Source organism: Vidua chalybeata, chromosome Z, assembly GCF_026979565.1.
Source record: "Vidua chalybeata isolate OUT-0048 chromosome Z, bVidCha1 merged haplotype, whole genome shotgun sequence".
Taxonomy (NCBI): domain Eukaryota; kingdom Metazoa; phylum Chordata; class Aves; order Passeriformes; family Viduidae; genus Vidua; species Vidua chalybeata.
Window position 1 is genome coordinate 75,932,987 of NC_071570.1, and position 24,094 is coordinate 75,957,080.

The window sequence follows — 24,094 nt, forward strand, 5'->3', positions numbered from 1 at the left end:
CAGGCCCCTGCCCACAATATTCTTGTTCACCACTGAGGTACAAACGAGGGGCTGCCTGGTCAGCACAAACCTGAGCCCAGATCTCGCTGAGTGGCTCCTGTCCTGCTGCAGTTGCCATTTCTGCACGGGGAGGATGGAGGCACGCTCTGGTTCTCTGTCCCTGTGCCCATGGTGCAGGGCGTGTTTGCCGGAGCTGCGTTGTTCCCTCCCACGATGCTGATGCTGTTCCTTGGAGCATTGGGGTTTATGGGGATGGACTCATGCAGCTCCTCCCCGCCACTGAGGGGGCCTTTTAGCAGACAAGTTTGAGCTGCTGCCTCCATGTAAAAGTGAATAATAATAATTATTATTAATTAATAACATTAATTTTAGTAATAGGCCATTCTTCAATAGCAGAAGCAAGTCTGTGTGGTTAAGACTTAATTAATCACTGTGATTAGCTTTGCTCAAATTAGCTGAGAGCTGTCCAGCTGCTTTCAAGTGCTCCAGTCTACATTCCTCTAAAGATAAAGATGTTTATTTGTCAGAAGGCCCTGGACACCCTTTCTTCACCATGACAGCCTTGTGCAGTAGGCTCTTTCCACTCTTGACCATGCAGAGTCCTGTCTCTTTGGCTGTGCTCCCCCACCAAAGCTGCTGTCCCAGCTGTTCCTGCCCCTCACACTGGGCTGGCTGTTCTGGGGTCTGTTGCTGTACCCCATCTTCTGGTTATGCCTGACACCCAGCAGCTTCACTCTCCTCTCCTCTCCTCTCCTCTCCTCTCCTCTCCTCTCCTCTCCTCTCCTCTCCTCTCCTCTCCTCTCCTCTCCTCTCCTCTCCTCTCCTCTCCTCTCCTCTCCTCTCCTCTCCTCTCCTCTCCTCTCCTCTCCTCTCCTCTCCTCTCCTCTCCTCTCCTCTCCTCTCCTCTCCTCTCCTCTCCTCTCCTCTCCTCTCCTCTCCTCTCCTCTCCTCTCCTCTCCTCTCCTCTCCTCTCCTCTCCTCTCCTCTCCTCTCCTCTCCTCTCCTCTCCTCTCCTCTCCTCTCCTCTCCTCTCCTCTCCTCTCCTCTCCTCTCCTCTCCTCTCCTCTCCTCTCCTCTCCTCTCCTCTCCTCTCCTCTCCTCTCCTCTCCTCTCCTCTCCTCTCCTCTCCTCTCCTCTCCTCTCCTCTCCTCTCCTCTCCTCTCCTCTCCTCTCCTCTCCTCTCCTCTCCTCTCCTCTCCTCTCCTCTCCTCTCCTCTCCTCTCCTCTCCTCTCCTCTCCTCTCCTCTCCTCTCCTCTCCTCTCCTCTCCTCTCCTCTCCTCCAGCAAGGGGAGAGGAGTTTTTCAGGCACAGGGAGGGAAATTCTCACTCTGGCATTGCTGCTGTACCTGTGCCTGGGCTGGGGAGTGTGTGGTGAACCAAGGGCGTGGTTCCTTCCAGCCTGTTCCAATTTTGCCACAGCGTGAGGAAGAGCTGTGTGATCTCCAGAGGTATTTCTGACACTGTCTTTTGTTTCTTCATAGCAAAAGAAATGAGCAGGTAAAAAACATGTGTAGTATCTCCCCAGAATCTCCCTTCGTAGCAGGTACCCTCTGTTCTGCACCACCACATGTGCCTCCTGCTTTATCTGTGTCTCTGGATTTTTTCTTATTGATGTCACTATCAATCAGAGCAGCGACTGCATGTACCCAGTGATGATAAATGTAGTCATTCAGCTTTTAAGATTAGCATTTATTCCAACACTTAAAAAAAAAAAATAGTAATTTGGCTAAGCTGATCCTTTCCCAAGGTGTTCAAGTGCCTCTAGCCATGTGAGTGCCATACCTGGTATACTCTAGGAACAGCCTTGCAAATGTGTCCCAGCACCCAAGAGTGCAGACCACAGCCTGCTGGGGCCTTTGGGCTCAGAAGGTTCCAGCTCCCTGGGGAGGGGGTACTGGCGTGCTGGCTGCTCAGATAGCTATGGATATCTGTTTCCTGGGCAGTGAGGACTGGGTCCTCAAAGCTACCAAAGCACCAAACTCTGAAGCATCCTGAGAACCATCCGGGTGCAATCCTGTTCAGTGTGCTCCGGGATGACCTTGCTTGAGCAGGGAGGTTGGACCAGATGACCCACTGTCCACTGTTGTCTCTTCCAACCCAAACCACTCTGTGACTGTGACTCTGTGGAATGTCACCCTGATGACTCTAATGGCAGGGGCTGCGGGTACAAATGTGGTCCTGGGTCCACCTGCCCAACTTAGGTCTTTCAGTGGATGAAGAGGGCAACGTATGCAGAAAGGCATTTTTTTGTATTGATGTAGATGTCCTACACTGGAAAAATAGTGTCTAATGCTTCCTGCCATTGCATGCCTAATGCCAGCTAAGTGGTCATGTTTTTCCATTACTCATAGGATCATACGGACCAAGGTGCAGCAGCCACCCAATCAGCAGGTCCCGGCTTCCAGTCACAGCATAGGTAAGGAAAACTTTTTTAAAAATACATTAAAAAATAATAATGGATTACAAATATTCTGAAGAACTTTTAATCATTCTTATGGACAGATAATTCTGCATAAAACACTTCAGCACACGTGCTAATGTGCCTTCTTTGTCATTCTCCAAGGGCTGAACATAGTAAATGAATTTTATAAATACTGCTAAAAGGTTTTGAATTTTACTGATTATTATGATAAATAGCTTTCACCATGAGACAGAAAATTGAAATCTAAACCAAAAAAAAAACCCCGCTAATAGGGGTCTATAGAATGTCAGATAATTAAAGTAATAAATCAAGAAAGGGATACTTATTCATAACATTTTCTGCATCATTAGTCAGTAAGTAGTTTTGAATGTGTTTTTTCCATCTATCAACCATCCCTTCCATAGTTCTTTGTGCACTTGCAGTCTTGAGTGAAGAGGTAGCAAAACTTTCTGAAACTTTTAATTCAGCCACAGAACAGTGATGCTGCAACCTGAGGGAGGTGATGCTGGTGGAGGGTGACCCAGAGGAGACTCCCAGGCTGCAGAGACACCCTCAGCCCTTCTCCTGGCTGACAGTGTCTCTCTGAGGAGGGTGGGTGCTTCTGTGCTGCAATGCAGCAGGGATGGAGGGGCTCACTCTGGGTCAGGGCTGCTCTCTTCTTGTCCCTGTTCCATCAAACCTGTCAGGGCACTGGTCAGCCCTTGCTTCATAAGAAGTGGTGGGGGGCTCTAGTTTCTCTCTGCCTTTATGCTGTCACCTGTGATATGGTAAAATGCTCGCTTCTCTCTTGGCAAGGGAGTGCTGGCACTGGGAGAAAGGGAGTGGAGGCGCAGAGCAGCCTGCACTTTCTCAGCTTGTCAGAGGGGTCATACCGTTGACCCTGCGCCCTTAGCCTTTCTCTCCAGAAAATGCCAAAACAATCTTGGGGAAGAAAAGCTTCCTTTATCTCACTGTGGTGGCTTAAGTACTGTCTTTTCTTGAACAAGTCAAGAACAGAGAAGAAAAATCTTGTTTCTCAGGGCTTGGAGTTGATAGAGGGAGCATGGATTCCTGACATGGGTTTGCTCCGTATGAGTTCTGTCTGGGGGTCTTTGGTGTGGTCCCACATGTATATCCCCCCATCATGTCCCTGGGGTCTGTGTGGATGTAGGGACATGGCTCAGCCTGTAAGTTGAAGGAGGTGATGGTGGTGCTCCCTCCTCTGCCTGCTTCTGTGAAGCCTTGGATACCCAGAGCATCACAAGGGCAATGTTTTCTGTGCAATCTGGCATATCCAGACTGCCCTTGAGTTACTGCCCTTGCTGGACACAAACAGTACCCTTTTCTCTTCCAAAGCAAAATGGATTGTCAGGCAACCCCAGCTGTGCAAGGTCTCCACTGGCCAGAGGCTAGTGGTGTGGTCTCTCAGGATGCAGCTAGTACAGTACAGCAAGTGCAGGTTGCTCTGCTCCCAGGAGGTTCCGGTCCTGGAACCTATTCCACCGTCTTGCGGCAGCTCCTCTCTCTGCAGGACTGTGTTCCCAGCAAGCCCTGTCCACCTTGCTAGTGACAGGGGCTGCTGTATCACTGGAGGGCCTCTGCTCTCCCAGGCAATGAGCTTTTCCACTGAGCATTGTGTGAGATGGGGTGTGTGACTGCTAGGGAAAAGCATCTCCTGTCCCTCAGCACACAGACCCAATCCCTGGTGATGGGGGCAAGGGCTGACCATGCCTTTCCTCCCACCCCTGCACTGGGCTGCTGTGGCATGCTGCTGGATTGGACTGGGCATGGCTGGGGTGGGTAAGGGCTCTTCCTGAGCTGGAGGGGCCACGATGGCCAGCTGGGAGCCCCAGCCCATATTCTTCATGCCATGGGGGCCAGTGGCTTTTGAGTGAGCTGGTGCCCGTGCCGTCCTGCAACTGACTGCCTGTCCTTGCCTTGCAGCCTCCACAGGATCAGTCACCCAGGTGTCCTCTGTCACCACTGACTCTGCTGGCTCGTCCTACTCCATTAGTGGGATCCTGGGAATTGCCTCTCCTGGCACCGAGAGCAACAAGCGCAAGCGGGACGAAGGTAGCAGGAGCTGTTTTCTGGGAGGGGAGTGCTCGGCTGCACGGCCAGAGGGGTGGGGCAGGGTTGGGGCAGGTGCTGTGTACTTGTGATGTGATGGAGCTGTGGACATCCCCTGCAGTACGCTTTGCCAAGGTCACAGACAAGGCAGAGACCATCCCAGTGACCCAGTGGCCAGGAGCAGGGGCTTGTCCAGGCGTTTTGGAAAGGTATGGCAGTGTGTCAGTTTTGAGCCAGGCCTTCCTCCACACTGTGAAACTTTTCCCTCCTGCCAGTGAAGAGGGGAAGAGACACAATTGTGTTGACTCTGTGGCCACCTGAAATAGGAAATACCTGCAAAGTGACAGAAAATTAACTGCATAGACATCTGCTGTGCTGCTTCTCTCAGGACTTGCTTCACCTGGGACATTTGTCAGTCTTGAAGGGTGGAAATAAGCACAGTCCAGTTGGGGTTGGATATTGTTGATACACTCCTCAGATTCACAGGGTGTATGGTCCTGTTTTATTCTGCATCCTACTGAAAACAATGTTTTGGAGAGAAAGGCACCAGAGATGGAGTGGAAGGTACAAGATGAGAAATTCTCTGCCAGCGTCTTTTTGAAGTACCTTTAGTTTAAAGTGTTGCTTTCATTTTGGAAAAGTCTACATAGAGAAGCTGAGGCCATGGCTGTGGACACAATTTGTATAGCAGAGGGGACACCAGAACTGTAGTGGGGCTTTTTCAGCTGAGGGCGCAGAGGGTGTGTGGTGGAGGAGTGACTGCCTTTCTTGCTGAATCAGCCTCCTGCCCCTTGCTGAGGAGCACCCATGTTCCTCAGCTCCTGCTGCAGGTGCAGGCCCAGCAGTGCCCTGCAGACAGTGCAGGTCCAGATCCCTGCACTGCCCCTGCTCTCCCTTGCTGCCCAAACCCTCCTGGATGGAGGGGGTGGTGGGGGTTAGGCTGAAGCTGTACTGGCACCCCCCAACCTGCCCCCCATTCCCTGGAGGAAACACAGCTAAAATCAGCAGCCTGGTGCCTGAGCTGTAGGAGCAGGGTCACGTGCCTGTGCATCCTTTAGTGCAAACACATGATCAGGGTGCAGAGTAGACCCAGATTTACTGAACTGGGAGAAAAACTTCAAGAGGCTGGGGGGCCAATTTCAGCCACATGAGAACTAATTTGATGGTGGAAATATAAAGCTCCTTGTGTTCAGGTTCTTGCTAAATATACCATTGTTATTTAACTCTGTGATTATATACCTGATTTTTTTTTCCAAATCCAGGTTATAAATGCATAGTTAAATATATATATTAAAGCAGGTAGGGTAGAAGTTTTATATTTTATCAGCCAGGTCAGGACACAGGCTGTCTGTATTGATACCACATGGCTCCTGTGCCACAAAGCCATTTTTTGGGTGCCTGTCAGAAGACACTGCTTTAACTGCAGACAAAAGGATTAAGTGTTTCCTTGAAAAGCAAAAGCAGTTCCAGAAGTAGAGCTGAGAACCTTCTCAGCTTTTTTCAGTTCACGTTCAGAAATGAGCATGTGATTGCTAAAGCAACCCCCATCAGTTTGGCAGGATGAGTCATGGGGTTTGAGCTCCTAGGCTGGACAATAATGCTGTCCTCAGCAGGCTGTTTAAAATGCTTTTGTAATAGGCTCAGGGCTGCAGGTTTGGAGAGGCATAGTCAGGTACTCCAACATCTTTGTCTGTTAGGGGGGAACCCCAGGAGCTCATAACACCCACCCTATCCTGCTTACCACAAGGTCCTTCTGGATGGGTGAGGGTGAGTGCATTGTGCTCGTGGAGGTGTCCCAAGGCTCTAATATAAAGATCATATATCCTCTACGTTCCTCTGATATAAAGAGAAGCATGTCACCTAATTTTGGCCTGTATCACGATGTGGGTGCCCAAGCGGCAGAGCAAATTTAACCATTTACCAAATTTAACCATTAACCTAATTTAACCGTGAAATTTAACCATTTCCCGACTTTGGGGAGGCCCTCTCTGCAGAGAGCCCCTTGCATTATATCCTTTGTCTGTTGGAAGATGAGTGCCTGCTGCTCTGCCTCCCTGCACACATTTCCTGGAGCCACTGGCTGTGCAGTGCTGTACAGATGTCCTGGTTGCCCTCAGCCTGGGGGTGAGGTGGGATGGACTTGCCCTTCCAGCTGCACTGAGCACTTGATATAATTCAGTAATCAGTTTTGTTCTCCTCACTCTTGACATTTTATTAGCAGATGTCACCAGTATTTAACCCAGTGGGGAGCTTGCTGGGTAGCAACAGGGGCAAACCAAATCAGACAGTCTTTATTGGTTTTTATAGCTGAAGGTGTCATTTTTTCCCCTGTTGTAATATGGACTTGGAGCAGATGTGCCTTCGTGGGGGATCAGTTGCTTTCACTTTTGGTTAAAGGACATGCTACTGGAGACTGGCATGAGGAGCAGGCTGTCCCATAATGAGGCAGAGAGATACAGGCAGCTGCTGCAGCCTCCAGCAGTGGAGGATGCCAGGCAGCCACCTTGCTGCTCTGCCTTCAAATTGCCTCCTCAGGTGCAGTGGTGGCAAATTTGCCCAGCCCTACGTCTCAGAGAAGGATTGTGGAGGTGCAGATAGGTGACAGGAACGCACGGAGTGACCCTGACGGGGTGCCTGCTCCCAATGGGGTCTATTTTAGGGCAGCAAGACCCCAAGTCAGAGCAAGCTGAATGCTCCATCCACTGCTGAGAGCCCAGGTATGTGCAGGGGCTGGTTTCACTGCACCTGCAACAGCTGGTCGGGTGAGCAGTGGTGATTTCATGATGGACACCTGGTGTATTTTGGGAAGTGCCAAGCATCTCCTGTCTGAAAGTCAATGCTTTCTGAAGTGACGTTAAACAATCCTTTTTGAGCACTGAGAAGAGAGCAAAAGACACTTTTGTCCATAGGTCAGGACATGTTTTGGGGACAAAGGAGGTTGCTGGGCCATAAGTGCTCTGGAGGATTCTCTGAGAATGATGGGGGAGGAAGGGCCAGTGCACAGCCAGACAGAGCCCAACCCTCCTTCTCCCTTCACTCCTCTCTTTGCTAGCCCTGGTCTCCATCCTGCAGAGCTGTGCAGGTGTGGAAGAGATGTCAGAAGGGCTTATGCCCAAGCGTAAGCACAACAACTGCTGTGTTTGTGCCATGCCAGCTGAGAGGGATCCTGGAACAAGAATGCAGGCCTGAGGCATGGGATGTGCTTCTCACCCGGGATGTCCTTTTGTCCTGGGACTGTCTCAAGGGGAGACTGACATCCCTCCACCAATGGACTCTGGCATCCCAAAGAGCCTGTGCTCCGTGGGAATCGTGTTGTGCCTGCTGGTCCTTTCCAAGAGTGCTTGCAGAGCAAGGGGAGTGTGTGGGGGCGATGCTGGCACCTACATGCTGGGTGTAGCTCTGCTGCACTTGTGTGCACCAGCCCTCTGCTTGCTGGTGTTAGAGGGCTCGAGCTGCTCACTCTGGCCATGTCTATATGCAAATTCTGCCTTCAGTGTAGGCAGCTGCTCTTCGTGCTGTGCTGCAGCTGTGGGTCCTGTCAGGGCTGGCCTGGGGCTGAAGGAAGAACCTTTTTTCCTGTTCTCTTGCAGAGAGATGAGACTGGCTGCTGGTGGGCTTATGAACCAGCATAAGCAGAGTTGGAGGACTTCTAAGAATCTCCATTCTTCTGTCTCCTCCTTGCTTTATGCAAAGCACTAACTATTTCCCCACAGGGGAATAATGCCTTTTTGGAGCAATTGCTTCAGGTTGTGTTGGGGTGTGAGTGCTTGACCTTCTGGAAATATGCTTGTGCCTTCGCTTCTGACACAGAAATGTGCAGAAATCTTCAATACCAACAGGTAATAGGGGCAGCAGGTGAACATTAACAGCAGCTAAGTCAGTCTGAAATCTGTTTGTATACGGTAGTTTCTCTGAAAGTCCAGGACTCTGTTGTGTCCCTAGCATTACCTGCATGCTATTAAAATAGAGATGGCCAACGGACACAAGCGTCATGTGGCCCATCCTGCTATGGCTAAAATCCTAGAATATCCTGAGCTGAAAGGGACCTACAAGGATCACCAAAGTCCAACTTGTGGAAAAAAAACCCCACAAACCCAAAAACCCACTCTAGGGTCATCACTACCCTGGCACAATGTTGGAGTGTGCCAGCTGGCACCTTTCAGCCGGTGTCAGCTGATGCAGGGTTTGGCACAGAGGGGCATCCTGTCGCTGCTCAGCTCAGGTGCAGCCGTGGTGGCAAGGAGGGGCTGTTTCCTCGCAAGGACGTGAGCTCTGTACACCAGCTGGTCTGTGTGCTCCCATTTCAGCTGATTCGAGCAGAAGGCGCTGTGCAGCCATAAGTGCCTGACCGCAAACTCTCTGTGGCCGGGTCTGCCCAAACTCAGCAGGACACCCTCAACAAAGTGCCACACAGGGCACAAGTGTCTGCTCCTTGCTGCAGGAGAGGTCAGGCAGATTTAGATATGTGCATCAAAGAGCTGCAGAGAATCTAAAATTCAATCTTAACAGAGACTTCCCAGCAGTGGAGGAGTCTGGGGAATTGAAAGCAGTGTGGCAGGAAACTTCCATTTGTACCAGTTGTTTTGTTTTGTTTTCATTCTCACCAGCTACAATCCAACATTGCTGTCAGGATCTGGTGTGATGATGTAAGTGCTGGTGCTTTCTTTCCTTGACTGAACTCTTTGAAAAATGCCTTTAATCACAGGTATGGTGTGTTCCCAGGTGTTTGGGTCACAACCTTCTGTCTGAGAGAATAAGGCTCCAGGAGGGGCCAGGACACTTATAGAAATGAGAAGGAAATGAGAAGGATTGCACACAATGATGGGTGCAATCCAAGGTCTTATAGAACCATAGCATTTTACAGTCACTATGTTTTCATGAAGGGATGCCCTGGGTTAGGCATGTCTGGGTATCCACGCAGGTGCTGAGCAGTGCATGGAAGCTGGCAGGGCTATTTCCAGTGACACCAGCACCATGGCCACTTGGAGATCAGCTGAAGAACTGCTTGGCAGTGACAAAGGTGGACAAGAACTTACCAAGTCACTGACATGTCAGTGAGAGAGAGACAGAGAAAAGCAAAACATACTACTCAGCATGAGTGACTGTTTTTGTATTTTGTGTCTTTCCTCCATAACAGGGCCCATGAGCTATGTTTTCCCAGAAGGACAGAAATAAGAAACTACACTCATATCTAGGCAGAAGTTTGAAGGGTTGTGAGCACAGATGTCTGGGAAACTGCATGAGAGGGTCACTGGCCTCCAAAGAGAGCCTAACATGGAGTCAGTGCTGTCAGGTTCTTCTGTCATCTTCCCTTGTGGTCAAGGGACAATGTGCCAAGGTATCAACTCTAGGAGGCTTCCAGAAAGGCTTGTAAAGGATTTTTTCTGCTTTTCCCTGAAGTCCACTTCTTTAAAAGTTGAACACCAGAACCACAGCTGGTGCTAAGTTTTTCCTAGAACAGTCAGGTGTGATGTCCACATCCCTGTGCCTGTCTGAAATTGTGCCGTGACTTGCAGTGCGTACATGTGGCAGATGGATAGTGTCCGGGGGCATTCTGCTGCTCTGCCTCCTTTTGGTGGAGACAAACATATTTCTGTTCTGCCCTCTTGGTCCCAGTGTCCTGCCTGTGACAGCAGAGAGCTCCCACCTCATTACTCAGCTCTGTGCCGTGGCCAAGCCCTGGCTGGTGAGAGCTGCTGTGCCTGCCTGTAGCTCCCTGGGGCGCCCAGGGCTATCAGGAGAGGCCTGCCAGCCGTGAAGTTAGCCAGGAGTGTGTAAACATCCCTTTCTAGCTATGGCTTTCCAAATTTCTATAAAGGCAAAGTAGATCTTACTGTAGGTACCCTGGTAATAGAAATACTACTCTTTCAAATACCAGATTCTTTGGTCTCTGAGGGGACCAGGGGAATGTGGGACTCCTCTGTCCACTCAGACACTCCTCTTCCTGGCAGTCAGTGCTGCCTCTGTGTGTGATCCCAATGTCCTGCTTATCCCAGTACACCTCTAGTGAGCATCTGCTCTGGTGTAAAAGTCCTGTTCCCTCCTGAGAAGGGATGGGTTTTCTACCCACCCAAGATTTCTTCTTTGTGGTTGCTTGAGTTGGTTTAGGCACTTTTGACTTGGGGTGCTGGGGCATCAGGGGAGACTTGCTGAATGAGGGGTGATGGTGCTGGCCTAGGAATATGGATGGTGACAGAACCCACAGAGGTGTTTGTACTGCCTGCCCACACTCTCAGCATCAGCAGGAGAAACACACATGTTGCAGCCAGCAGGTGATGGAGTTTAGTGCATAAATTAACCACTGATGAAGTCCAGTGTTGACAAACATCCCTATTACTCGGCTCACTTCAGACAGTGACCAGAGCCTGATGGTGTTGGGGATTGATGGTATCCTCTCCAGCACTTTCCTGGGGTCTTCTGCACCATGCAAGTGATGTGCCAAGGACCAAACCCTTTGGGAATCTTAACTGCAAGGGAAACAGTTAAAAGCAGAAAAACACTGAGAGGAAAAATGTAGGAGGTTATGGAGAGAAAAAAAATCATCTGCCAAAAGAAACTTCAGATTTATTGTGTCAGAAGACTTAAGTGTCTGTCTGGGCAGTGGTGAGTAGGAAGGGACCCATGGAGAGACTTCCCCAGGTGAGTGGGAAGGGGGCTGACCATGTCTCCTGGCTCTGTGGCACACTGGGGAGACGCCTGTGTGGAGCACCAGGGATGCAAAGAACCCACTGCAGAGTCAGCAGTGGCTAAAAAGGGGCAGTGGGAAAATACATAAAAAACAAAAAACTCTGTACTGCAATCAGGTTAAACAGGTGGGGACGTCCAAGCCCACACAGAGGTGAGAGAGAAAGAAACACCCTCCAGAGTCCTCAGGAAGTGCTGGAGTTCACTTTAGTGACTTCTGGCCCCACTTCAGCAGTGCTTACGCACTAGGGTTGTCTTTACCAAGGAACTTACCAAGGAGTAAGTCCAGTGACTACAATGAGATGAAGCTTTTGAAGGGCATGAGGTTTTGCAGGGTTGCCAAGTACTGATCTGTATTTCTCCTGCTGATGTAGACTGTCCTTTGTGTTCAGGGTTCCATTCCGGGGGTTGCACAATAGCTTAGGCTATTTGTCCCATTATTTCTTTATCTCTTCAGAAGAAATGGTTTTCCCTCACCACACAGACACTGATATTATCATTTAAAATAGGGTTTGATGTGGGCTTTGCTATTACATTGCAATGATGGCTTCATCTCTGCTATATCCAAAGCGATCTACTTTTGGGGGAAGTTTTATTTATTTTTTTTACATTTTATTGGAAGCTCATTTTTCGGTTCTTGGACATAATTTCTGAGAACACTTGTAGTTTTCTTTCAGGTTTTGCATTTGCCTTTTGCGTACCTGACATGGTCCATCCTAAATGTGCTGACATGGCAGCAGGCTCTGGCCATGCTGGTGATTGACACCAGCAGTGACAGTGTCACATGTGGATGTGGATGAAGGAGTTGTGGATGGAGGAGCTTGTGGATGTCTGAAGGAGTTTAATTTAAAAATTAAACCTTTGAGTGTTCCAAGAACCACCCTCCATGTGTGGGCTCATTGGTGCTGATCCAGCCATCCCAGACATTAATATGAGCAGTTCAGCTGGCATAGGATTTTCCCTTGAAATTTCATTCCTCATTGAATTCTAGGGAAAAAGAATAAATATAGGTCAGCTCAGATCTCCACTATAGCAGCATTAAAATAATGTAGTCTCAGTTTCTGAGAAAGTTCTGCATGTCTAAATTCACAGAAACAAAACAAAAAGCCATTTCAGCCTCCAAATGGAGCTGTTCTGATGTTTGGGAGCAAAGTGTTTGCCTGAGCTGTGCTCAGGCAGGACAAAATTCTGGGGAGGGAAAGACCAGGCTCTGCCGAGCCAGGTGATAGAGCCTGTGGGCTGAGATCCTCCTCCTGCCGGCTTCAGTTCTGTCAGACAGGGGAGCATTCCCCGTTCTTCCCTGTCAATGTGAGTCCCAGCTTCCTTGTGTTCCTGGGCTGCTGGGCACTGGGTTTGCCTGCATCCCTGGGCTCTGGGGTTCTGCTGCCAGCTCACGACCTCTGTGGGGTTTCTGTGCACATGGCCACGGCCGGGTGGATGGCAGTGGCTGGTGGGCAGCTGTTTCCAGGTGAGGATGTCCCCATGCCTCTTGTCTGAGGCTTTGAGGGATGGGCTGGTTCTGCCCTGGCCATCAGTGACGCTCACCTGTCCGCAGCTCAGCACAGGAAAACTCAGCACAGGAAAACTGCCAGCGCAGCTGCCCTTTCTGAGCAGGCAGGTTACCAGCTGTCTTGTGTGCACATCAAGCATGTTTGTCACTTTTCTCCTAATGTGGTCCCCGGGGCCCCTGTTTTCTAGAGAGCTCTCCTCTGGCTCTGAGGTGAAGCCCTGCCAGTTTGCGACCGGCTTCAGTGGAGCAGGGATTTTCTCAGAGCTGTGTTAATGAAAAGCCCAGACTTCCACCACTCCTTACAGCCCTGCTGTAGCTCCAGCTGTTCTCATCAGGAGCTGTCAACTGCTAGATGCTTTTCAAGGAACAACCTCTTCATATAAATTTAGCTGAAATTCAGTTTAGGGGTATGTGACTTGTCAGATCATCCTGATGGTGCCAGTACTGGGGCTGACCAGGATTCTTTTGTAGGAATACATTTTTGAAAGAAGAAGCAGTTTTGTGGAAAAGCAGGACTTGTCAGTTTTGATGGATGTTTGTTATAAATGCTAATATAAAATAAGTAGAAAAGTCATGAACAAGATGAATAATTCTGATTTATCAAGAAATCAGTAGAATCCAGAGAGGAGGAAATGCTGAGGTGCACTCACAATGCATGTATGTACCTATGTGCCTGTACAGAGCATGTATCTATGTGTCTCTAATGCATCTGTCACATATATGTATAAAGAGAGAGGTGATAAAAGTTTTGCCTTACAATGGGTAAATTATATTACTCAAAAACTTTCACAATTAGTGCTCTATTTTTAAAATTATGTCAGGGATTTTTGAGAGGTCTGAAGAACAAAATCATGAAAAGATTGTTTGACTTTTTGGTGGTTAGTTTCCTTCACATGCCACTCTTGAACAAGGTGCTTCTGTGACAGGAGGGTCACACACGTCATATCATGATGTGTGATGCTGGATTTTCCCCTTTTCCTCTGTTTGTACATCAGTGTCAGCATACATCTGCACTGTTAAAGCAAATGCTTGAATTTCAAACATGTTTGGGATGAGGGGAGTTTAGAGGAGCTACAGTGTCTCAGCCTCATTTACCCTGGAAGAGGGATTTGGCCAGACATGGGTGGTGGTTGGAAAGAGGCAGGGGCTATATTCCTACACAGAAGGTCTGACACCAAAGCATAAGGTAAATTATTTGGCAACTCTGCCATATCAAGAGCTCTCCAAGCGTCATGTGTCAGGCTTTCTTTGTGCCAGAAGCAGTAATGGGTTTTCCATTGCCTTGCTCCGTCTGTAAGGTGGGGTGACCACCAGGGCAAGGGTGTGGCTAAGGCAGGGTCTCTCTAGACCCCCTAAGTGTGCTCCTGCCCCTAGGGAAGAAGTAAACAGTTCTGCAGGTAATGTCAGGTCAACTGCCTTCTCCATGGTTGCACAAAGTGCAGCCCTGGTACTAGGATTATCATGTAGGGACTGAAATTTGCTGCTGTCGCAGTTGGTTCAAGCAATTCAAGCTTACTGGGATTTTAAAATCAGAATTATTTCCTTGACTGAAATGAGAGCCTCATGAAATCCTGAATGATAGTGGAAAACCTCTTTCTGTTGGTGCTTTGGGAAGCTCTGGAGTTAATATTGTAAGCTGTAATTGCTGTTGTTGCCAGTTGTGAAGATCCCTGTGAGCAGACAGAGCAAAATCAGTGAGATGCAGAAAATGGAGGTGTCCTGAGGCTGGCAGCTCTCTCCAGTTCCGTTTTTGTCTGGCATGTCCTTTGTGTGTGTTCTTTGCATTGAGGGCTTTTCATTGCTAGAGGTGGTTGTGCAGTATTGATTGAATCCTGCCCATTTTGCCCTCTCCTGGTATTTGCAGAACAATCCCATTGGGATTATTTGTGTCAGGCTTGGTGACTGCATTTTGCACTTGGTGTGGTTTTTAGCTAATTATATAAACTGCTGGACATACCGAGTCTCCAGGAGTATTGGATTCATACCTGCAGGCTGTCTGTATTTCCTGGATGTGCCAGACCTTGAGAAGAGCCCCTTTACAATTTTGTCATGGCATAGTGATGAGGATATGGTAGAGCTCAGAGAGAGCTGTAGTGCTTACAAAAGGTGGTGATCTCCTGGCTGAGTCTTGTGCTGAAGTACAAACCTTGGGTCAGGGCTTGCTCTGCCATGGGACTACAGATGGGCACAGGGGAAGACATGCTTCTCAGCAGTCATGCACTGGCTCAGCATGTGCAGGGCACGGGAATGTGCCATCAGCCCCTGTGCTCAGGCTGTGTGCCTGAGCACCTCCTGAGGCACGGGCAGCCTGTACCTGCCCAGTGGCTCTCTGGGGTTCTAGACCCCAGCAACTCAGGCAGAGCAGCAACAGCCATCATCAGCAAGCACCAAAAGATGCGTTTTAGGTGCACCCAGATATGCTACAAAAAGCTAAATCCCTCTTTTTATTCTTTTTTTACTTGAGAAGACTTTACAGATGGAAAAGGAAGTCCTAATTGGGAAAATCTAGAGATGGGTGTCCCTACCAGCTCCAGTAGGACTGAGGAGTGTCTGATGGATGAAGTATTGCACTGGTGTTTTGCTGAACTTCCGCAGCAAGACTGATTGCAACTTGTTTTCCCATTTCATATCCATACCATCACAGAATCACGGAATGGTTTGAGTCGGAAGGACCCTTAGAGGCCATCTAGTTCCAGCCCCCTGCCATGGGCAGGAACCTTCAACCACATCTGGTATTCAATTAGATATTCAGCTAGACCTTTCCTCTTTTGTTGTACTTCTGTGTAGTCTGCCCCAAGTGGTCTGAGGTATGTTTCTGTGTACTCCAGCTCTTCTGTCATGACAGGAGTGCACTCATGCCACTGCACTCCACCTATAAAGCTGGAGCAAATTTTCTTGAGTTTGGAGTTATTTTCAGAGCCATGGCCTTTGTTGTCTCCATTTTCTTCATGAGCCTTAGCTAGGGAGGTGCCTCCACAACTTCTTCCTTGGTCTTGTGGGTTGTTCCTTCTAGAGCAGTGACTGTCCACATGATGGTGCCCATGACTTCAGAGATGCAAAGAGCTCTGAAGTCTCTTACCTCTGGAAGTAAGCAATGTCTTTTCTTCAGATGACTATGAGATGTGAGTGTGGAGCTTTCCAATGTTTTATCTTATCAGAGATTCTGCTAAGAGATATCTATAGTCAACATAAATCTATCATAATTCCTGTAAGGTTATAGCTGTAGCTGGAGACTGATTATCCTTTGCTCCTGCAGATCCATATTACAGGTGGAGGTTAGGAACCAAGGATTCTTGGCTGAGATGTCTTATATTGAAAGGAAATCCAGTTAAAATCTACTATCAGCTGGACACTGATCTGGCTGATTTGAGCATGGCAAAAAAGATGGCTACAGTGGAGGTCAGGTATTGAAATTCTCTCAGGCAGCAACATCAGTGAAATGTGATGGTTTTCTGATCACATGAACACTCCATCTTCATAAAATTGCTTCCCTGTAGCTCTGTAACCGGGTGCTGGCTGCAGTGAAACATTTGTAGGCTGCATCAGCTGCTCTCTGGTTTTCTTTGGTTGCAGACTGAGTAGGGATGTGCATCCACCATCAGCACCTTATTTGTTTAGAAACTTCCTGTAGCCTGTCATTATGGTTCTCTGACATCTTGCAAAATGTCACAGAGGCAAGGAAAAAATGTCCCTCATAGGACTTAGAATCACAGAATTGCAGAATGGTTTGGTTTGGAAGGCCATCTTTAAAGGCCATCTACGTCTGACCCCCCTGCTATGGGCAGGAACATCTTCCACTAGATCAGGACTTTAGAGATGCTGATTAGCAGAGCAGACAAGGTCTACAGGATACTGCTTTTGTGGGAATGATGGCATCACAAGGTGCTTCTTTCAGGTGCTTTACACGATTCACATCAACTTTCAGTCGACAAAGTATGAAGAAAGCAAACTTACAGTGAGGAAACATCTGTAAGAACAGCCTTGGTTGAGTGGTGGCCACCTCACACAGCAGAGCCTCATTTCCCTTTGATGCTGCAGTAACTGCTGGGCTGCTGGGTTTTGCCTGATGAGCTGTCACATAGCTCTGCTGGAGCGGGCACTGCTCACCCCCACGCTGCTGCATCTAATGGCCAGGATACATATCCTCTTTCTGCATTTCAGTGCTTCATGAGAGAGAGAGGCACAACCCTAAGGGAGAATCTGTGAGCAGTTGATGCACAAGTGTGCACAGCAAAAGCTTCCTGGTGGCTGAGCATTTCAGGTGAAGGCACTAGAATGTCTTATATTGGCTAAACATACTTCAGCCTCCCCCCTTATAATTCTGAGCAATTATTGTTGAACTTTGCAGTCATGGTACTCCTTCTGTGTTCACTTTCCCTGCAATACAATTTTCTGCACCTGGGACATTTGTCTGTCAGACTTGGAAGGTCTCCAAATTAGCAGTTTCAGGGTTTGTTGGACTCAGCTGCCACACTGCCCTGTATACAGCTCCTTTAAGTTAGACAGATTTGGTGGTGGAAATTTTTAAAAAACTCAGACCTTTCAGAAGTAGTACTGGTTTCTCAGCAGTCTGATAACAGGGCTCAGAGTGCCTGAAGGCAGGCAAATGGTCCAATATCTTGCATGTTGCCTGAAAATACTTAAGCAATACCTTCTGGCTGGATGTTGGAGCCTACAGTGTGAGGAGCACATTCTTGCTCCCTTTATTCCACCTTTTCTTGGCTGGAGGTGATGGGAAGCCCTCAAACCCACTGGCAAGTCATCTCTCAGAGACCATGTTTGCTGTGTGCTTTGGCTGGAGAGCACTCAGCAGCCTCCTGCTGTGCCAGCTGGGCTCCTCTGCATTTCCTTCCATCCACCTGTAATGGATTTTACACCTGAGAGGTTATTTTTGGTGGTACAATTCCTATCTGTCCCAAATGGGATATTTTGCCTCTTGTTACAATTCACAGAGCTAGATGGGGCTGCTGGTTTCATGCTGTGCAGCATCGACACATCATGCCCTTGTAAACATTGCTGTCAGCAGTAGCAATTCCATCTCTATTGTCCCAATAAGATTTCATGCTTGATAGTGCCTGACTTTTTTTTTGTCTGTACGTCAACTAATAAGAAATAGTCATGCAGCAATCTTTTTCTTCTCTGATTCCTTGGGTTTCCAGTTGGTTCCTTGAGAATGAGCATCTAGCCATTCTCTCCCCATTCTCACACTGATTTTTCTCCTGGGCAGGAGGACACAGGAGCTGGCATTTCTGGAAGAGGGAGGTTTTTGGTAGAGCAGAGCCTGTCTTTTTCTGCCTAGTGCCAGTCAGGGGACAAAGAATAGTCCCCATCTATCATGGCCTTGGATGGCAATGAGGAGTGGTCCAGAACTGTTATGAGGGCTCAGAGATGGGACGAACATAATTATAGGCATGCCTGAATCCAGGGAAGATTATTTTGGAACATTAGGTATGTGTCTTCGAGTTTTAAATTTGTGTAACTGTTCAGTTTACCTATTCTCCCTCTCTTACACCTACATGTTACATGTTGCAGCAGCACTTGGTACCTGATGGTTTGAGCACCACAGCACCTTACAGGGCCAGTTGACTTTAAAGAAGGATATCAGGATGTGGGGATGCTGGAATGTGTCATGGTTCCACATGAAGTTAGTATTTGGTGTGTCAAATCAGTGTAAACCTCTGGAACGCCTTGGTCTTGTTTCTGAATGCTGAGTCGCACTACCAGATCCTTATCACAGCTGAAGTAAATTTCCAAGAATGCTTTGTCTTAGGAGGTCATGGATGAAAATGGAGCTGTTGAGTTGATGATTTGACTCCAGAGTGTGAAACTGGTGCTACTTCACCGCTCAGAGAAGTGGAAAATTTGTTCGGCAGTGGAGTATCCATGCGTAGCTCCCCTGGCTACCAGGGGCAGAAGCCTCTGGCCACCAAGGACAAGTTCTTACCAAGCCTTCCAAGAAGCTCATATTCTCTGTGTGGGTGGGGTCTGCCCTTAGCACATGGCCACCAGGAAGAGTGGACCTCTCAGACAGCAGAGGAGTTGGTGATCTCCAGCCAAGCCAGTCCCACCCAGCAGAAGCTGTTGGCACTGTCCTCACTTCAGGAGTGACAAATCTTCCTCTGGAAGCTATGAGCTTCAGCATCATTTTGCACCACCAGCCATGACCTGCTGTGTACCTGTTTGTCACCTTGGAGATGAAAACAAATCAAAATTGTTAATCTCTGCTCTGTCCTGTGACTTGCTCAACCAGGAGCCTTTCCTTGCCTCTGATATTTAAAAACAGTAATGGTGCTACTTGAATTTGCTTTCTGACACCCATACTGAGTTTGTAAGCTGGTCACATCTAACCAGTTACCACAAAATTGATTCTGGAGCCTTCAGTGTAGAAACCTGCAAGGTACATTCCAGGCAATCACACTATCTCCACCAGGAACTGAATGAACCAGTCAATAATGAACACTGCCAAGGGTGAAGAGGTCTTTTCTAGTACCCTTGATTTTTTCTTTATGAACATCTCTACACAGGTAATAGCTATATGGATGAACAGATGGAATATAAATGGTCTCTATACATACATACACATGCAGTGTATGTATATTTTAACTGAAGAGACAGCTGTAGGTGTGTATGTGCACATTGGTGCCTTCCTCAGTTTGGTCTCTTGCTCTCTGACTGCATTGTTCAAATACATGGGCCCAAGTTTTTAAACCTTGCTAAACCTTTACAAAAAGGTCCAAAACCTTGTTGTGAAGATAACTGGCAATGATGTGACAATCACTCTGATACTTGGCAAGCCCAGAATAAACTCACCTGCATTTTTCTAAATTGCCAGAGAATTTTTTGACTCATTACAAACAGTTGTAAGAGGTAGGACATGGCTGATAGGAGATTACAATGTGTTCAGTGCTTGGCTGGATGAAGGTGCGTGTGTGGCAATGTGTGTGCTCTCCTGCTGTGCCCCTTCCTCTGCAGCCACTCAAGGGCCCAGTGTGTGTGCACAGCATTGCAGAGCGATGGACAGAAAGGTGTAAAGGCTGCCTCTGCATCTACAGAGGTTGTGGATGGGTTTCCTTGGACTTGTCTGTTTTTTCCCTTGATGAACCCATGCACTCTGAGAAGTCAGAGGCACTGGGCTGCTGGGTTAGGTGTGGTCTGCACCTGAGGGTTCTTCATTCATGGCTAGCATTCTCCTTTTCATCCTGGTTGCATTTCAACTGTGCTTTACCCTTCTTGGTCCCCCTCCAATTCTCAGTGCTGCTGTCAGTCTCTGCCTGCCAGAGATATTTGAGTTGATCACTGATGCTCACCTCAAGTCCTCCAGCCCCATTGGTGTAATGTGGTCCCGTTCCCTTTCTCTCTCCCTGCGGGCATGGGCAGAGGTGCTCTAGGATATTGTGATGGGGTGTGTGTTTGCTTGTGAAGTGTGATGCTTTGGGGTCTTGTGCCAGAGGTCTCCATTGGTTCTGGAAGGTCATACAGTGAGAGCGTGATGTCTAACACATTGCTTTGGTGCAGGTGCCAGCAGGTCCCATGTCTTGGTTAGGCTTTACCCAGGTCAGAGGAGACCAGGTGCTGCCTGGGTAGTGGGTGTGCACAGGTGCAGCCCCCATCCCCATGACAAAGTAAGGTGAGCCCACCTGCAGCCACTGGATAGGTTCCTGCTCCCAGTGCTCACCATGTGTCCAAGCCCACTTGTGCAGCTCTTTGTCATGGGTACAGCTTACAGTCTCTGGCAGCTATGGCCACCTTGTCACCTCCTGAGACAAAACTGTCAGACAGCAGCACCCTGAACTAACAAGGGTCTCTGACAGTGGGACAAGCAGAAATCTGCATCATCAAAATGATGAGCAACTTGGGACAGGAGGTGGCAGTGGCAGGAAGGGGTGGGCACACTCTGTGAGATCCGAGACCCATTCATCTGGTGGGTACTGGAAGCTGTTAAAAACAAATCATCAATGGAAATACCAGATACAATTGCATTAAAATGGCACAGGTCTGAGGAGTCCTGATGGGCTGGCGATAGTCGGCTGAAACAAATTGCCCACTGCTGTGATACCTCAGCTCCCAATAACAGAGGGCAAATGGCCTTCAAGGGGGAGATATAGATTTTCCTTTGAGATATGGAAAGGGAAATAAACTAAATTATGTTTGAACATAGGGTTCTCTCTCTCTCCCTCTCTCTCTCTCTAAGAAAAAAGAAGGGGAAAGAGAAAGAGAGACAGAAAGAAAGAAAAGAAAGAAAGCAAGAAAGAAAAGAAAGAAAGAAAGAAAGAAAGAAAGAAAGAAAGAAAGAGAGAGAGAGAGAAAGAAAATGAGCAAAAAGAGACATAAAATAAGCTTCAGCAGGCATTTGCAATTTAATTGATATTTGGCGGCAGGAAGCCAATCAGTATAAGTAAATTGACGTTATAAGATAAAAATAATCGCCTAATGGCATGCCTTCCCCCACGGCTGCGGCAGGCCAAATAAATATGGTATCGCGTGTCAGAGCAGCGTGGTGGCCGCTCCTGGGCACAGCCGCCGGCAGGGCTCAGCGCGGGCTGCGGATCATTTTTATGGCATCTGTCTCTGCTCCCTGAGAGCAGGCAATGAGGGGTTGCACATTGATTGCTGCTCCAGCCAACAGCGGCTGAGGGAAAGGCTGTAATTAATGGCTTTATTTGCTGGAGCACTGCTGAGAACAATTGAGTGTGTTATGGTAACAACTGGTGCCCACATTCCAGTGGCAAAAGAAGGTGCTGGAGCTGGTGGGTAGCCCTGGTGCGCAGGCTGCCTTCCTGAGAGTCAGGCACAGGGCGTGACAGCAGACGGGATTGGACGGTGCTTGAGGGGCTTGGCTGGTGCAGGTGGGTGTCTGGGGAATGGTGCAGGTGTAGGGGGCCAGCAGTGTGCTCCCAGGTAATCCAGTGCTGGTAACAGAGCAGACCCCCAGTCATTGCTTGCCACAATACCTCCAGGGAGAGGAAAATTGGCATGGATGATAGTGGAGGGACCCCTCAGTTTCTACTGGGGGAGTTAGCAGCCTCCCTGTCCAAGCTCCTGGCCACCCTCTTTTGCAGCAGCAGCAGAATCATGTTACAAGCTTTTTTTTTCTCCTCCTTTTCCTTTTCCTTTTCCTTTTCCTTTTCCTTTTCCTTTTCCTTTTCCTTTTCCTTTTCCTTTTCCTCTTCCTTTTCCTTTTCCTTTTCCTTTTCCTTTTCCTTTTCCTTTTCCTTTTCCTTTTCCTTTTCCTTTTCCTTTTCCTTTTCCCTTTCGTTTTCCTTTTCCTTTTCCTTTTTTTCTTTTTCTTTTTTCTTTCCTAAAAAAAGGTCTCTTTCAGAGATTTTTACCTAAAAGTGGAGTAGTGCAATCCAGTATTTTTTGTGAATCCTTTGTTTTGCCATCTGTGCCTTTGGCTGGGGTGTGGGGAAGTGGACATGGTTCTGCATGGTTCTGTGAAGAACACGTGGCTACATGTAAAAATGTTTACGTATACACACATGTATGTATGAAAGGAAGAAATATTTTAGGCAGTGTGCATCCTCAATGTGTTTCCTTCCTTTCTAAAGAGAATAAAGTCAAAACGAGATGGGGAAGTGAAACCATGAAGAATAATAATTAACCTCTCCTAAAGATCCTGTAAACCTTTCTAAAGGAAAAGTTCTTATCTTTTATATAAATAACAGGAGTACCTGGTGGGTGAGGAGAGCCTGGTGCCCACCCAGGCTTGGTTAGTCCTGAGGACTGATGGCTTATGTATTTTCAAATACTTCTAAGTGTAGATAGATAGATAACAGCACAAAGGTTGATGTCTTCAGATGCACAGAGGGCAGGGTTAGATGGGACACTGGAAAGGAATTCTTCTCTGTGAGGAAGATGAGGCCATGGCACAGGGTGCCCAGAGAAGCTGGGCTGCTCTTGGATCCCTGGCAGTGCCCAAGGCCAGGTTGTATGGGGCTTGAAGCAGCCTGGGGCAGTGGAAGGTGGAATGAGATGAACTTTAAGGTCCCTTCCAACCCAAACCAGTTTGGGATTCTGTGACAGGGTGAGAGGAAATAGCCTTCAGCTGTGACTAGTTTAGATTTTATATTAGGAAAAATTTAGATTTTATATTAGGAAAAAATTCACAGAAATGGGTGTCAAACAGTGGAACAGGCTATCCAGGAGAGTGGTGCAGTTACCATGCCTAGTGGGAGTTAAAGTATCTGTAGACATGCTGCTTAGGAACATGGACTAGTGGTGGTCTTGGCAGACCTGGGTAAATGGCTGGTCTTGACAATCTTAGAAGACTTTTCCAATGCAATTGAATTTGTGATTCTATGATTCCATATAAGCTGACTAATTTCTATTTAAGCATTGAAATGATTTTGAACTGGAAAACGAAAATAAATTTAATTTTAAAGTCTCTGGATGGGGTCTATCAACATGTTAAATATTTTCCCCAGTAGGGCTTTGTGTCACACAGATCTTCAGAAATGATGTCTGCTTGAAAACAAGATTCAGTTTCAGTTTACAAGTGCTTTTCTATTGAAATAAAAGACTTGAAAATTTCCCCATCACTGCAGCTTGGCAGTGCAGTGAGAGTCCTGCCCTTGGCTTCTGCAGCAAACACAGAGGGACAAGACTTTGCCACGTCAGGTGTTCACTCTCAGACCACCATCACTGAGTCATGGAAACCACTGGTTTGCAACATCTGGCTGTTGGGAGCAGAGGAAAAATTGGATACAGTGGTCTTCCAAAATTATTTTCTGAGGTCTAGCCATCTCTCTCTCTTTCTCTCTTGCTCTCCCCATATATTTATATATACAGAAAATTAAATAAGTTAAAAATTATATATATATATATATATATATATATATATATATATATATATATATATATATAATTATTATTATTATTCTTTTCCCTGAGTAGTTATCTCATTAGATGGAATGGAAATAAGTGAGATTAGAAAAACTGGCACAGAGGTCAGCCTCACCTGCTGGTGTGGTGAGGATGTTCCTGGAGTCTTTGTCTCAACTGAAGCTGCGGGAACAAGCTCTCCAGCTCAAGAGATCTTTGCAAGAATTTCTGTGATGTGGCTCAAAAAATGATCCCCTCAACCCCTCGCTGAATGAAATCAGGTTTTGAAATAACACAAATACATGCAGGGAGATTCACCCACACGTGCCTAATAAAGGCTTCTGTGTGATAAGCACATCATCAGGGGAGTTGTACTGTAGATTGCTAAGTTTACTGCAGAATAAATTATTAATGTTTGGGTGACACTAATTAATTACAGCAATTAGAAAAGGGCTACACTGTTTTTCCTTAAAAGTAAAATCTTGGCTGTTTAATTTTGTTAGTTTCCAGTATATCAGAACATTTATGGCAGAACCATGAAATACAAGCATATACAGAGGCATGTTTTTGTTGGGTCACCATCTACCTTTTTCATGTAGAATCCTAG

The 24,094-nt window shown here is 47.6% G+C and overlaps 1 protein-coding gene across 2 annotated transcripts in view; it reads left to right on the plus strand.

The window, feature by feature from the left end:
- Window positions 1-24,094, plus strand: part of PAX5 (paired box 5) — a 128,640-nt gene that overhangs the window by 14,094 nt on the left and 90,452 nt on the right. For both annotated transcript variants that reach the window (XM_053931595.1, XM_053931594.1), the window contains exons 4-5: window positions 2,353-2,417; window positions 4,347-4,475. In XM_053931595.1, coding sequence (XP_053787570.1) covers window positions 2,353-2,417; window positions 4,347-4,475 — 194 coding nt within the window. The remainder of the gene's footprint in view (window positions 1-2,352; window positions 2,418-4,346; window positions 4,476-24,094) is intronic.